The 15,042-nt window shown below is 45.2% G+C and overlaps 2 protein-coding genes across 2 annotated transcripts; one reads left to right on the top strand and one right to left on the bottom strand.

The window, feature by feature from the left end:
* Positions 1-323: 323 nt before the first annotated feature.
* On the top strand, positions 324-11,606 carry SQOR (sulfide quinone oxidoreductase). The gene is given in 11 exon segments (XM_037395635.1): positions 324-445; positions 3,917-4,165; positions 4,484-4,654; positions 5,151-5,204; positions 6,847-7,041; positions 7,954-8,022; positions 8,024-8,164; positions 8,661-8,844; positions 9,698-9,765; positions 10,659-10,837; positions 11,216-11,606. Coding segments are annotated over 10 exon segments (1,350 nt in total). The 5' UTR covers positions 324-445; positions 3,917-3,934; the 3' UTR covers positions 11,274-11,606.
* A 307-nt stretch (positions 11,607-11,913) lies between these two features.
* Positions 11,914-14,973, bottom strand: LOC119151568 (nicotinamide riboside kinase 2-like). The gene is made up of 8 exons (XM_037395638.1): positions 14,673-14,973; positions 14,388-14,478; positions 13,931-13,976; positions 13,607-13,793; positions 13,296-13,367; positions 12,526-12,632; positions 12,217-12,308; positions 11,914-12,103 (listed from the first exon to the last, which is right to left on the bottom strand). Exons 1-8 carry the CDS (start codon positions 14,696-14,698, stop codon positions 12,098-12,100), a joined length of 627 nt encoding a protein of 208 aa, XP_037251535.1. The 5' UTR covers positions 14,699-14,973; the 3' UTR covers positions 11,914-12,097.
* Positions 14,974-15,042: the final 69 nt, after the last annotated feature.

The following is a 15,042-nucleotide window of genomic DNA, read 5'->3' as shown; positions in this document are numbered from 1 at the left end:
GAGGTGGCAAGGAGGAAGAGCAATTGGTTTGAAGATGGAAGGACAGTTGGGGAGGGGTGGGGGAGGGAATAAAAATTAGCCCAAACCCTCAGGAGGAGCAGCCGCGACGCTGCGTTCAGCCTGCTGCTGGGTGCCGCCGCCGGCGTTCGCCGTTAGACGCCACCGGCCCGCTACGCGAGGGCGGGCGGCACTGGGGGGGTCCCGCGGCGCCCGGCGGGCGGTACCACAGGGGCGGGCCGGCCCGCAGCTCCCCCCCCCAGCCCGGGCCGGCCCGCAGCTCCCCCCCCCCCGGGCCGGCCCGCGGCCTTTGCCCGCCGCCGGGCAGCACCTGGCGCCGCCGCGCTCCGCTCCGCCCCGCCGCGCCCGCTGGCAGCGCCCGGCGCTTATCGCACACGGGGCGGCGGCGGGCCCTTCCCCCCGCCCTTCTCCGCGGCGCAGCAGGCAGGCGAGTGCGGGGCGCTGGCGGGAGCGGGGGGCGCCCTGCCGGGAGGGAGCGGGGGTCCCGGTTCGCCCCGGGGGACGGGCCGCGGCGGGGGCGGCTCTGGGCCGGGGCAGCCTGCGGGCCGAGCGCGGCCGGGGCAGCGCCGCCGCTGTGGGGCTGCCCGCCGGAGCGGGCACCTGCGGCCGGGGGCGGCGGGGCGGGGGTCGCCGGCGGGAAGCGCTGCCCGGCCCCTGTGTGCCGCCCCGGGCGGGGGCTGCTGGCCCTGTCCCTGCGCGGGGATGTTGATCTGTTAATCTGCGGCCGGCTGTTCAGCGGGCGGTCGCGGTGATCTTTACTCCTGCTAGTAAGGTTTTTCTAACTTGACTTGTTCTAACTCCCTGCAATAGATTGTAAAGTGGCGCAATGAAGTCGTCAGTCTAGGGGTTTTGCACTATATAAGGCTAATACCGACCGTCATGTTTTGAGTAGTTTACAGGGCCATGGGTAAGTGTGCTGTGTGTTAAAATGGTCGTGTAAAAGCGTAAAGTTTCAGCTCGGTTCAGCAATCAAACCGTGAATTTTCCCCTTTGCCTTCATTTCTGTTCTGTAATTCCCCTGCTCCTTTATCTCCGGTGCCCAGAGCAGAGGGCTGGTGTGCTGTTGGCAGACTCAGTCATGCAGCTGCTGTCAAACTTGAGAGTTTAATATCACTGACCTGGCTGATGGACAGTGCACCCTCAGCAGGTTTGGGTTGACACAAAACGGGGAGGAGCGGCTGATGCACCAGAGGCTGCGCTGCCCTTCAGCGAGACCTGGGCAGGCTGGAGGGTTGGTGGAGAGGAACCCCATGAAGTTCAGCAAAGGCCGGTGTAGGGTCCTGCACCGGGGGAGGAACAGCCCCACGCACCAGGACAGGCGCAGGGCTGACCTGCTGGAGGGCAGCTCTGTGGAGAAGGACATGGGGGTGCTGGTGGGCAGCAAGTTGCCCATGAGCCAGCAGCATGCCCTGGTGGCCAAGGAGGCCAACGGGATCCTGGGGTGCGTTAGGAGGAGCGTGGCTGACAGGTTGTCTGCTCTGGTGCGGCCGCAGCTGGAGCGCTGTGTCCAGTCCTGGGCTCCCCTGTTCAAGAGAGACGGGGGACTCCTGGAGAGGGTCCAGTGAAGGGCTACGAAGGTGATGAGGGGACCGGAGCATCTCCTTTATGAGGAAAGGCTGAGGGAGCTGGGCCTGTTCAGCCTGGAGAAGACTGAGAAGGGATCATAGCAATGTCTACAAATATCCTAAGGGTGAGTGTCAGGAGGATGGGACTGGGTTCTTTCCAGTGGTGACCAGTGACATGACAAGGGGCAATGAGCAAAAACTGAAACACAAGAAGTTCCTTCTGAATACGAGCAAAAACTTTTTTTTGAGGGCGACAGAGCACTGGAACAGGCTGTCCTGAACAGGTTGTGGAGTCTCCTTCTCTGGAGCCACTCAAAACCTACCGGGATGCCATTCTGTGCAACCTGTTCTAGGTGAAGCTGCTTTATCAGGGGATTGGACTAGATGGTTTCCAGAGGTTCCTTCCAGCCCCGACCATCCTGTGATTCTGGGACATGAAGGATTTTGCTGTTCTTTTTAAAACAACTGTCCACAAATGACACTTGTTTGTTTCTGTATACTCTGAAACAACTTAAAAGCAATGTAATACGGCATTCTCATCAATTAGGCTGCTGTTAGTTAAGGTACATTTTGTGTGTGCTTATAAGCATGCTTACTTCAAAATCTGTACGGTCAGAGAAGGTAATTATTCCTTAGTTAGCATTACAAAAATGAGGTCTTGTTCTCCTGGTCCGGCTGTGCTGTGTGGTGTTAACCAGCAGGCCACTGTGCCTGTTCTGTGTGTTTAATAAAACCCAAAGCAAAATCCTGTGCTCGCAAGCTTCCGGAAACAGGACGTCCCTCTTCAAACTGTCCTGTGCACGGAAGTTGCAAAACTTACCCTTCACAACGAATGTCTGTCTGACTTGGAGAAAGCAGGACACATCTCCATCAGGTAACTTCTGTTTCTGGGGATAGAATAACTTCCTTCCCTTGCTTGAGCAGTCTGTGCATGTCTTTAAATAACTCCCTGCACTAGAGAGTTAATAAACAGCCTTCTAAAGTGAAACTAACTGGTTCTAGAGTTGGTGGTTTTGTTTTGCATGGGGAGGAGGATGGGAAGAGTATGTCTGAACCTTTGAAACTTTCTGCAAAACAAAATGATTACAATTGTTTTTACAGTGGACACCTCTGAGATTTTCCCTCTGTAACTCCTGTCTCTAAGTACCATAAATGAGTTCTACCCTTTCTGAGTGCAAAAGCTGGAGTTCTTGCCTGATGACTCAAGGAATTAAACAAAGGGAGCAGATATAGAACACAGGAAGGTCTTGTCCTAAATTGCCTTTCAGGTTGTAATGCTTACTCATTCTTTATTGGCAATGTGGCAATAAGGAACTGAATTAAAATAAGTTTATACTTGTTTTATCGTTGAAAAGCTAAAAACTGATATTCAGCATGTGCAAACAATGGATTTAGAACAGGGAAAGTTCTTGTTCACTGTAGCAGGAGGGAAACTTCGGTTAACCTTGACTGCTTCTAGATAATGCAATTCTGTGTACAGTGCTACAATTGTCAAGATATATCATGCTTTAGGGTTCTGGCTGTCACTAGTTGGGTGACAGGGTCAGCTGTAGTGAGGATAAGCATGGGTTTCTGACCTTTGTTTCCAGCTGCTTTGCTGATGTAAAAGCTAAGAGGCGACTATGGACAGAGAACCAAGTATTGTGGTTATGCTCAAAGATCCCAGATCTAGGAATATGTAGACTCTTGTTTCATTGAACCTTGTTTTCCTGTCAGGCTTAGGGCTCACTACTTCCACAAGAACAGACTAACACATGTGCTTTTGCTCAAAGCACCGTACAACTCGGCATGCTTACCCCAGCGGCTTGCATCCCTGAGAGGCACTAAGAAAACAGGTATGTCTGATGGGTGCACGTGCTGGTACATCCTAACATTAAAATACAAACGTTAGGATGTATTTGGCTGACTAGTATTACAGTCAGCAGAATGGCACCCGGTTTGTTCACACAGCTATCTTGTTCAGTATTTCAGTGATCTACAACACCTAGCAAATGTTTGTCCCTTTTTGCAGTCCTAATCTCTTCAGGACTGCAGTATTACAGCTGGAGTTGCAGTGTACGCATTGCATGGGGTCAGATACAGTTTCCTGCCACAATAACCAGAAGATGTTTTTATGCTTTGTTAGAATTCATTTGCTTGTATGAAATTTCAATTTCCTGGCAGAGGCCGTGATTGACTTTTTTTTTTTTTCTTAAATTGATTACAGTCCATTTCCAAATTAGTGGTTTAGCTGCAACAAAGGTTTAGTATTATAATTCTTGCCTTGAGGACTCATCCAGGCATATAAATTCTACCTTCCATAATTGTTACTGGTGCCTTTCTTTATCTTGCAGCTTCCCACTTACTGGGATATGTCAGCAATTGGAGTAGTGTCTTGTTCCTGTCTCCATCCTGGTGCGTGGCTGCTGAAACCAAGAATGCAGAAGATGAGCTCCTTAGGCTTACATACAGCAGCCAGGTGTGCTGCCAAGGATTATTATGAAGTACTTGTGCTGGGTGGAGGCACTGGTGGAATCACCATGAGTGCTCGGATGAAGAGGAAAGTGGGGGCAGGAAATGTGGCTGTTGTTGAGCCAAGTCAGGTAAGTCTTCCTTTGCTATAAAGCATTGAAAAGCATAAGTGTTTTACACAGGTGACCAGATTGGTCTGATTCTCATCCCTCTCCAACCCTACATATTTTTAACTGTGGAGAGGAAGCCAACTAGCCATCTTTTAGAAGGCTTTGCGTGAAATTTGTTGCTCCACAGTAGAGATGCGTGCACCCCTCCAGCTTTGTCACGCAAAACTCTTTTGTTAAGAATAACGTAATGTTAAGAACACATCACTTCCTATTTGGTGTGATGTGCCTTCATCTTTAAGTTGCTTAGTTCTTAAATGTCCATTTGAACACCTGTTTCAGACTCATTACTATCAGCCATTGTGGACCCTGGTTGGTGGTGGTGCCAAGCAGCTGGCAACCTCTGCACGTCCAACAGGCAGCGTGATGCCTAAAGGTGTTGAGTGGATCAAATCTCGAGTTACAGCATTGGATCCGGATAAGAACTGTGTCTGGCTGGAGAATGATATCAAGGTAATAATGTAAAAAGTTATTCTTGGTTTCTTATCCCATATCATGAGTTGTCTGTCCACCTCCTACAGATCCTCTTGGAACTGCCTATCGAGCAAGACCTTCCTCCAACATCTAGGAGGCCAGGAAATTCCACCTAGTCTTATGAGAAGTACTTATCCTAAAATCTGTTTTTACTAAAAATTGTTATAGATAACTAGGTTAGAATAACATCAGCTTAAAATATCATTACAATCTTTTCCCTGTTTATAATGAACTGAACACAAAAGACAGAATACTTTGTTCCAGATGCTTAGTTTTGTGTCTAACAAAGGCTGTGTGTGTAACTCCTAATGCAGTTGGTAACTATAAATTATTCTTAGAGCTTAACACTTGCATTAATAATGCTCCCTGTATCTCCTTCCCTTGTGACTCTTGCTGTCAGGTAACTTCAGTTTGCTTTGAGGTAATGTTTTGGGTATTGTCTAAAATGCCTTTTTTTCCCCCCCTTACACAACAGGTATCTTACAAGTATCTGATAATTGCCCTTGGGATTAGTCTGCATTATGAAAAGGTATTTGTTTTACAGTAATCATGTTTTTACTAGTTTTAATGGCATCACATACCCTTATGATTGACTAAAGTAAATGGCTTTTCAGTACACTTCTTTTTTTTTTTTTTTTTTTTTTTTACTGCAAGATATTGAACGCTAATACAAATTAAAGAGCCAGAAGACAGCCTAATGACTTTACTGCTTCCACAGATCTCTATGTAATAACCCAAATTACCCTTGGGAAGGTCTTTTAAGACTGCTTTGTTGCACCTCCATGGCAGTATGAGCAGGTAGGGCAGCAAGTCAAATCTAGAACTTAGAGGCAGCCTGTAATAATGAGATAATAAGGTATGCTGACTGTAGACCGAAGCCTCTCTAATGTAAACAAAAGCGAGGAACATACAGCAGTCAGTAAAATCTGTCCTGCAGAATTAATTTGACCCACCCTCAGCTTTCTTAAAGGATGCTCTTCAGAAGGAACCAGCTGAGTTACCACGTTTGTGTTTAAATAGGCCCTGGGGCCCTTCCCGTCTGTTAGGTTTGCTGTACACTTCATACAGTGGCACTCAGAGGAAAACGTTAATACCACTGTGCGGCACAAGAATGACAAAGCAATATATAGCAGGAGGAAAACACAAAGGCAAGATGTTTGAGTGATTTGACTCCCATGGTTTTAACCTGACCTGAATATGATGTAGTACCAGAAAATATATTTGAGTATCTCTTTGAAAAGCTCCCAAGGTATACATAAAGCAAGAGCTAGTCTTAGTTAACTATAGTCACACCAGATAAATTCTGGTGATTTGGCCAGTGGAATGAGGAGTTGCATTGTGTCCACTGACCCTCTCAGTCTTCATATAGAACTCTTCAGTACAACCTGATAAAACTAAATCCAGCGTTTAGTAGAAGGCATGTGATACAGTTAATCACTATTACTCTACAGTGAATAAAATTCATCGTAACAGATTTGTATGGCTCTGAAATGAAAGTGACCAGTTTAAAAAGAGGGATGGTTACTCATATTTTTCTTCACCGACAGAATACTTCCTGGTGTAGACTGTAATGTTCCAACCACATTTTAGTGCATGTAACATGACCCCGTTTTCTCACAGAATTTCCGCAAGCCATTAGTTTGAAATGGGTTTTACTGCCTTTCTCACAAGCAGATGGTCAGGCATAGTAGGAGTAGTATGGAAATCATTATTGGAGACAGCTGAGTTTAAACAAAACAACTGTAGGAAATACAGGTATCTGCAACTGACTATTGAAAAGTTTAACTCGCCTTATACAGTTTCGTAATGCCTTTTTTTTTCCTTTTAACATGATTTTTACTTACAGTGATGTGGCAGTGACTTTATATATTCTTATTCGGAGTTTCATGCACTAGTCTACAAAAACTTGGCTCTGGGTCTGTACTGAACACTTATGCTACAGATGTTGCAGACTAGAGTAATTTCAATAAATGTACATCTACTAAATTCTAATGGAAATACCTGTTTGATTGGTAGGCATATTTTCAAAAATGCCAATTAGCAAGTGAGTATGGGCTTTCTTTTTGCTAGAGGCTTCCTAAATAGCTGTTTGTGGAGTCTGCATTTAATATTTGGCGTTGATGACAAAATTTTTGCCATCTGTACTTTAAACCTTAATTTCGTTTTCTTAGATCAAAGGCTTGCCTGAGGGTTTTCATCACCCTAAAATAGGTTCCAATTATTCGGTTCATACGGTAGAGAAAACATGGAAAGCTTTACAAGATTTCAAGGAAGGAAATGCTATCTTCACTTTCCCAAATACTCCAGTGAAGTGTGCAGGGGCTCCTCAGAAGATCATGTATTTATCAGAGGCCTACTGGAGAAAAGTAAGTATTTTACTCTCTCTGCCACTTGTTTCCCAGTTGGAAGGAAGGCTTAGCCTAAGGGGTTCATATTATCTTTACAACACATGAAAACCACACAAGGGGAATGTGACTCAGAATTATTGAAGGGACTGCATTGCTTTTTTTTATTATTGATGTATACCAAGTGAAGTTAACTGAATCATACATGAATAGCCTATATTTAATACTGGAGAAACTTGCAGAATTCGGAATCCGTAAGGAAAGAACTGCTTACTGTGCTTCTGGTGAGCTACAGATACAACTGTTCTCAGCCTAATTTATAACTTCAGGTGGTGGACTAAAATAACACAGGCTGGAATTAAATAGTTCTTGTTACTTTACGTACTGAATACCTGTTGCCATTTGTCCTTCTGCTGGTCTGAAAAGCGGCTGTGCTTGCTTGTTGTGGCACGCTGTCTCAGCATTAGGAGTCTTAGCAGGGCTGTTAAAGTAAGCTTAGTAGAAACAAAAGACAACTTCAAGTGGAAGTGTCAGGGTTCATATGTGTTTGTTTCATGAGCGATCTACTGGGCAAGCACCTGAATAATGCACAGAAGTGAAGGTTTCAGAAAGCTGTATAATGCTAAGCTGCTACAAGTGTCTAACCTGCACGCAGCAGTTCATCAGTGAATTGCAGCCACCCCTTCTCACTAGCAGTTTGTGTGGGGTGTCCTCAGGGCCTTGCTCAGAAAGGGCAAAGATGATCCTGTCTAGCTTCTAACAGGGTGTGGAACAGCTGCATCTGAGATGCATTAATTCTAATGTTAATACCTCATTAATAATTGAACTGCATTAATAGCTCTATCAGCTCTTCAGTAGTGCAGCGTAGTTCTTTTGTCTGCTAGCTTGTTGCCATTTCTTAATAGAAAAGGCTAATTTGATCTCTTTGTGCAGACAGGAATACGTTCCAAAGCAAACATAATGTTCAACACTTCACTTGGTGTCATTTTTGGTGTTAAGAAGTGATGCTGATGCATTGCTTGAAATAATAAAGGAGAGGAATATTGCTGTTAACTATAAGCACAACCTTATAGAAGTTCGAGCAGACAAGCAGGAAGCTGTGTTTGAAAACCTGGACAAGCCCGGAGTGACTGAAGTTCATCAGGTCAGGAGCTTTTGGGCCTCTAGTTTGGTCCTATTTCTTTTCTTTGTATACTGTAACATAACTGCCATGCTGTAACAACATCTGCTTCATTGTATGCCATGCTATAATAATTCTGCTGTTTCCTCCTGAGAGTACCATCTCTATTTAGCAGAAGATTAAAAGCTTGAAACAAAGGTGGAGGGAAGAAAAAAAAATACTTAATAAACCATGCTTGGAGTCCTGTATGCCTTATCGTATAACTTGGGAATGTCTCGGGTGTATATGGAAGAAGGCAAATTGGTGTTATGCCGTCTAATGGACTTGCCTGAATAAGGTTCATGTTAATAAAAGGATGCCCTTCAAATCTGAGAGCAGATTTTCATTCTATATACTTGTGTTGTTAAAAAAAAACCCAGACTAGAAAATCCCTCTCCCCACTGCGCTTATTGCCTTCTATCAACCCAGGTAGGATCTGGTCCTGTAAACTAGCTATTGAGTGCCTTTTTCTCCTGTCTAGTATGAAATGCTTCATGTCACGCCCCCAATGGGGCCACCTGATGTACTCCTCAACAGTCCTGTCGCAGATGCAGTTGGCTGGGTGGACGTAGATAAAGAAACTCTACAACATAAGAAGTATCCTAATGTATTTGGTATTGGAGACTGCACCAACCTTCCAACATCAAAAACTGCTGCAGCTGTAGGTAAGGTTGTGCACGCGTGTGTGTGTCTAATGAAAAGTGTGGGAGTGACAGTAAGCTTTTTGTTTAGTTTGTTACTCCTGAGGTCTTGACTTCAATTATTTGCAGCTTTCAAAAAGACCCAAGTCTCCTGGGCCAACTAATTAGCTACAGACTGTGCTGGTGCCACTAACCCACAGTCCTCTTGTTCCAAATGCCTCACAGATGAACTAATTCTATTTTCTGTGTTCACAGAATGGCATGAAATGAGTATACTGCCCTTGCATTCTGTCATCATTCAGTAACAAAACTTTCTGCTCTATCTTAGCAGCTCATGCATATGTGTCAGCTGATAAGTCACTATTGGAAGTCACATGTTCTGTACTTGTAGCCATAGAGTCCAATATAAAAGCACTTCAGACATATTGTCTCACAACTGAAAAAAAAAAAAAAGGCAAATAAGGGCATGGAAAAAAAGAAAGGCTATATGGTATCTGATTGGTGTAACGTGAAGAATGTTAAGTCAACTATTCCAGGAAGTGGGTCTCGAATACTTCCCTTACAGCACTGAAAATGAAACAAAACTTCAGTGCCAGAAGCATAGCGTTTGGGAAGACTGAGCAAGTGTAATAAAACATACAGCTCCAGTTTCATTCAGCTTTAGCATGTTACAACAGCAAGGCCAAAGCATTATTCCAAAATTATTTTTTTAAAAAAAAATTGGGACTGTAAACTTTCCAAACTGATTTGACATTGAAGTTCAATTACAGCTGAATCATCCAACCAAATGCCTGGGTAGTAGTGTTTGCCTTAGTAACTACAATAATTGTTACCTGAAACAAAGCCTTAATTCTTTTTTTTTTCCTTTCTTATATAGCTGCCCAGTCTGGAGTGCTTGATAAAACTATTTCCCTGGTTATGAAGAACCAGTTGCCAACTAAAAAGGTACCTACAGATCTTGTTTTATCATGAATGTTTTCTCCATTCACGCAGGAAGTCTTGCCAGCAGCTAAACCATGTGAACCAGAAGGCAGGAAGGGCTTTGCAGCAGCAGCTGGGGTACTAAATGGCTAAATGCTGTATGTCATAATAGTAATCGAGTTGTACAATTCATATTTTTGATACTGCTATTAAAAAATAGTACCTATTTAATTCCTTAACTTCTGAGTTGATACAAGTTGAAAGGCTTAGTCCGAGTTCTTAATCAGTGTGGGTGACTTATTTAGAATAAAACTGTTGACTAGTATAATCCCTGCTCCAGGAAAACTCTTCCAAACCTAACACATCTGCACAATGTTGAATTTTAAGGAGTTAAACTGAGGTTTTGTACTATAAAAAAAATGTTAAGCCTGTAACTATGTTCAAATTTCTTCTCGAGACTTGGCTTTCATTTTCTGAATTAATATTCCTTGGGGCACTAACCTGAGTGTCATCATCCATACTCCTGCGATCCTCTGGAAATTCTGGCAACTTAGTTCAAGGTTCTTTTTAAATACTGACTGTTAAAAGCCAGCACCACCTCTCATCCTGATCTTACTGGTCACCTATTCTGCTGGTTACAGTAATAACCAGCAATTAATGACACAAAGCCCTATTGTTCTAGATTAGTTCTAATTTAAGCAATATTGTTAAGCAAATCTGCGTTGGAAAGAAAATGGCTTGGTATTATGGTTATTAAACCGTAATTGGCTTAGCAGCCTTCCAAACTCAATGGTATTAATGCTATAACTGCAGAAACGTCTTCGTAACTCATTTCGAAATACGTTAAACACATGGCTTGTAATACTTTGGCACTTACTCTGCTTGAATTAATGGAAAGGGGATATTCTTCATTGCAGTATGATGGATATACTTCCTGCCCGCTAGTAACAGGCTACAACAAGGTGATTCTAGCAGAATTTGACTACAACGCTCAGCCCTTGGAGACCTTTCCCATTGACCAGAGTAAGGAGAGAGTAACCATGTACTACATGAAAGCCGATATGATGCCTTTTCTCTACTGGAATGCGCTGCTTAAGTAAGTATTTCAGTTCTGAGGAGGCAGAGCTGCTGTGATCTCTCAGGAAGAAGCCAGGTTACAGATAACTGTTCTGGCTTAGTTCCTTGCTAGAATAGAAGCAAACAGAAGTGCATTCTTAGTCAAGACTAAGACCTTTACTTTTTGGGCACTTTGTTCTGCTTGAACCCGTTACTAGCTGAGTTGAATTGCACAGAAGGGAATCCCTTACCCAACTGACAACCGCACTGAAACAAAGATTCTCCAAAACAGACCCCTCTTAGCAAGTATGGCATCTTCCAGCAGGAAAACAAAAACACCACCACCTCGCCACCCCCCCAAACCCTACTTTAATAGTATAGCCATAAAACTTGACAAAACAACTTTCTCCATGTCTAGGGGATACTGGGGAGGACCAGCTCCTGTCAGGAAGCTGATGCATCTGGGCTTGAAGTAACTGCTGTTTTTGTGTGGAACAAACCCTTTTGAAGAACAATGACTGATCTTACAATGGATCTATAGGTATCTTCCCTCTTGGACCACCTCGTCCACTGATTTTTTTTTTTTTTTTAAATCAAGCTTTTGTCCTATATTCACTTTTCCCCCTTGTAAGGATGAATCCTTCATGTGCTCTTCTACTGCTTTTCTATGTAAGCCAACAGCTTTGACTACTCCTGTGTATGCACAGGACTTGCCTTAAGCTATGGAACACTACTGAAATCTACAGAAATCAGTGATTTTAAAGCTGTATATTTATAAAATAAAATTTTCTCCCTCACTTTAAACTGGATTGTCTGCATCTGAAATCTGTGTGTGCACGGGATTTAACAGAATAATTAAATCCTGTTATCATCAAGAGGCATAGTTGCTGCCTGACTCGAGGGATTACAGAAATTCATACAAGTTACTGAAAACTCAAAGCAGTGTTATGTGTATAGATACATACACACTCTCTCCTACCTCTAAGAGTTGTGCCATTTAACATCAGTTCCACTATAATGTTTTACTCTCACAGGTTAAAAGCACAGTGAAAAGAATTCCCAGGAGACTGGGAGAAAACAGATCATCTGAGGCCATATACTAGCCTGAAACACAAATGAAGTTAACAGACAAGGGGGAAGTGCTTTTTAATTATGACCATATATAAGTCAAGTTTCAAGGGAAGACTGAAGAATTTAAGAGTTGAGAGTCTTCACAGAAGCTGGAACTTTAGTGGCAGTCAGGTAGACAGCGCAGAGCAAACAGGAATCATCTTCACTCACAAGAATCGGCAGCAACAGCTTACTTCTAAACAGGAAGATACACAGGAACGTATTTGAAGTTACAGCTTCATGCTTTTTCAACAGAGCCTTTTTTAAAAGGGTTATCTTTGTGTTGTAGTTATAAGCATGAATACGTACCTGCATGTTAAGTAATTCTTCAATCTTATTCTGGATCTGTCCATACACATCATTAAACAGCTCCTCCTTTGATTTTGTTCCATTCAAGTGCACTTAAAAGAAATTAAAGTAAGAGAGTTGTAATTCAATGTTTCTGTAATACTGCCAGATCCTAATTTAAAGAGCATGCACTTGACAGGTATCAGAGAAACATACGGCATCCCCTTGCTCCAGCTCCTCTCATGCATCTAACCAGCACAACTATCCCAGGTTTGAAAACCACTCCCACAAAGCGATCTTTCAAAAGTGCTTTTGTCATTAAAGACTTACCCACATCAACTCCAAGATCTTCCATTATCTTCCTGTGCTTTACATACATTGGCCAAACATGGCCATCAAACAATCCAGGTGGATCCGGTACAGTGTAATTCCTTGAGCTGTAAGTTAAGGCATTGTTATTCAAGAATAGTCTATTTACAGTTCAGGGAAATGACAGCTCATTCAGTTTTTCTACGCAGCAGCCTAAGCCTGTTGCCTGCAGTGTAGTTTCTAAGCTTATCAGAAGTCAGTAGTCAGCATAAACTGCAAACATGAAGATACCCCATAAAAGTTGGAATTTGACATGCAGGTCCTAAGTGTTCAAGATACAAAAAGGATTCCCAAGACAGATTGATCTTAACATTGATGAACCACCTCTTTCTTAAAGCGTCAGCAAAGCTTTTTTAGTAAAATAGCTGTCTGCTTATTCCTCTGAAATGTAACTTCAAGTTTTAACACATTTCATTTGCATTAAGAAGAGTTAATGTGTACAACAATACGGCCAAATAGAAAACCCCATGATAGTTAAGAGACCTGGCAGCACTATCACTGGAAAACTGGAAAAGGAGAAAGCATATTGAAAAATCTGTGCAGAAACTGAGCATTACTCTCACAATCACAACAGCTTGGTAGGAAGCTTTTGGGTTTGGGTGAGGGAAGCTACAGGCTTGTAACAGAGCAGCTGCATTAGTGTTTATCCTTTCTTATCTAAAAGCTTTAGAAAAACGAGTCTTGAACGGAGCAGGTTGTTACTGGCCTAGCAAGGGAACTCAAAGACCTACCTCCTTCTCCTTTTACACTCTTCATATGGAATGGAAAGAAAGTACCGATGGTGGAATACATCAATCAGCGGCCTGAAAGAGATACATGTTTGGTTACAGCTAGACTGATTAGTAGCAAGAAACAGAAAGGTGGAATTACACCTGTTTCCTGTACCTAGGGCTATCTTTGGACCTGTGACACCTGAACTCAGCCGTGATCAATACCAGCTACTAAGTCTTGGTTCAGAACTCTTAACTGTTAACTCTTTTTATTCTGTTGGATGCTTGCCCGTCATGTAAAAATCAAAATGTAGGAAGGCACGTTTGATTACCTGTAGGTGTAAAGCAGGAAGCCTTCAACTATAAGAATGTGGACTGTTTCATCTCCTCCGTCCTTATCTTGCAAGATCTGGGCATCCAGTGTGTTGTTGATCCCATGAGAACGTTCAAACTTGACTGGGTTTTTTATCCAAGCATTTATGGTACTCATCATAGCTTCCATATCTAATGCACTAATCACTAAGACAAAACAGACAACCATCGTTAAGCAGCAGTTAAGTATCATCTAGCGGTAGTCAGTAGAAACAGTGCACGTCAAGGATCAAAATACTCTAAAGTTTTTGAGTTACACTTTGATAACTGTAGCAAAGCCTTACCATCGTACTGTTTGAACCCATCTTCAACTTCTATTTCATCTTGGGGCTGAAACAGCGACAAGAAAAAAAAAAAAACCGGCTTGGTCAGGACAGCTACTGGGAAGCTCGATACCGATTTCAAAACAAGATTCAAGACCCGACCCCTGCAGCTAGGAAGGGGAATCTTAACCCTCCACCGGGTCGCTCTGCATGCCGATAAAAAGCAGCAGTAACGAGGCGCAGATAAAGCAGCCCGCTCCTCTATCTTCCCACCGACACGAGCTCGTCGCACAGCGCTCCAGGGAAACGGGGAGCCCTCGGGACAGGCTACATGGCGCAGGCTCAGCCCCCCCGGCCGCACGGCCGGCCCCGGCCCGGCCCAGCATGGCGGGGGCGCCGGGGGGGTGGGGGCGCCCGGGGGCCGGAAGCACGCGGGGGCCCCCCCGGCCTGCAGGGGGCGGCCGGGCGGGCGCCTCACCTTGAAGAAGTCATCCTGGTGCACCACGCTGCAGTTGGGCAGGGCCTGCATCAGCTTGCGGGTGAGGGTGGTCTTGCCCCCGTTGGTGACCCTGCGGGGAGAGCGCCCGGCCGTCGGCAAGGGCGGCGGGGCCACGTGCGCGCGCCGGGCCGCCTCCCCCCGCCCCCACCCCCGCTTCGCGCCCGCGCCATTGCGGCAGCGGCACCGGGAGGGGATGCGGGCCCGGGCCGGGCCCAGTCCCCTGGCGGGCTGCCCCCCTCCCCCGGCCCGCCCCGCGGCTCTCACCCGCCGATGCCGATGATGATGTTCATGGCGCGCCCGGCAGCCGCCCGGCCCGACTCCTACCGCCTGTTCCTGAGGGGCGGGGGGGACCCCGGTGCCTCCGGTACCGGCCGCCTACGTGCCTGAGCCGGGACCCGGGGCAGGGGGGAAGAAAGGGGCTGGAAAAAGAGGAGAAGGTAGAAAGGGGAGAAGCCAAACGTCAACTGCTGGGCAACGCCATGGTGGGAGGAGGAGGGAGCAGCAGCAGAGCTGGTCCGCGCCGCACCAGAGCGCTCCGCAAAGGGAGGCTGGCACCCGCTGCATGGCGCTTCCCCTCACGCTCCTGCGCGCCCATTGGGCCGCCGCCGCCGCACCGCGGGCGCCTCGCGGCTAT

This window comes from Falco rusticolus, chromosome 7 (genome assembly GCF_015220075.1).
Source record: "Falco rusticolus isolate bFalRus1 chromosome 7, bFalRus1.pri, whole genome shotgun sequence".
In the NCBI taxonomy this organism is placed as follows: domain Eukaryota; kingdom Metazoa; phylum Chordata; class Aves; order Falconiformes; family Falconidae; genus Falco; species Falco rusticolus.
The sequence above is the reverse complement of the archived record's forward strand: the minus strand, read 5'-3'. Positions and strand labels throughout refer to the sequence as shown.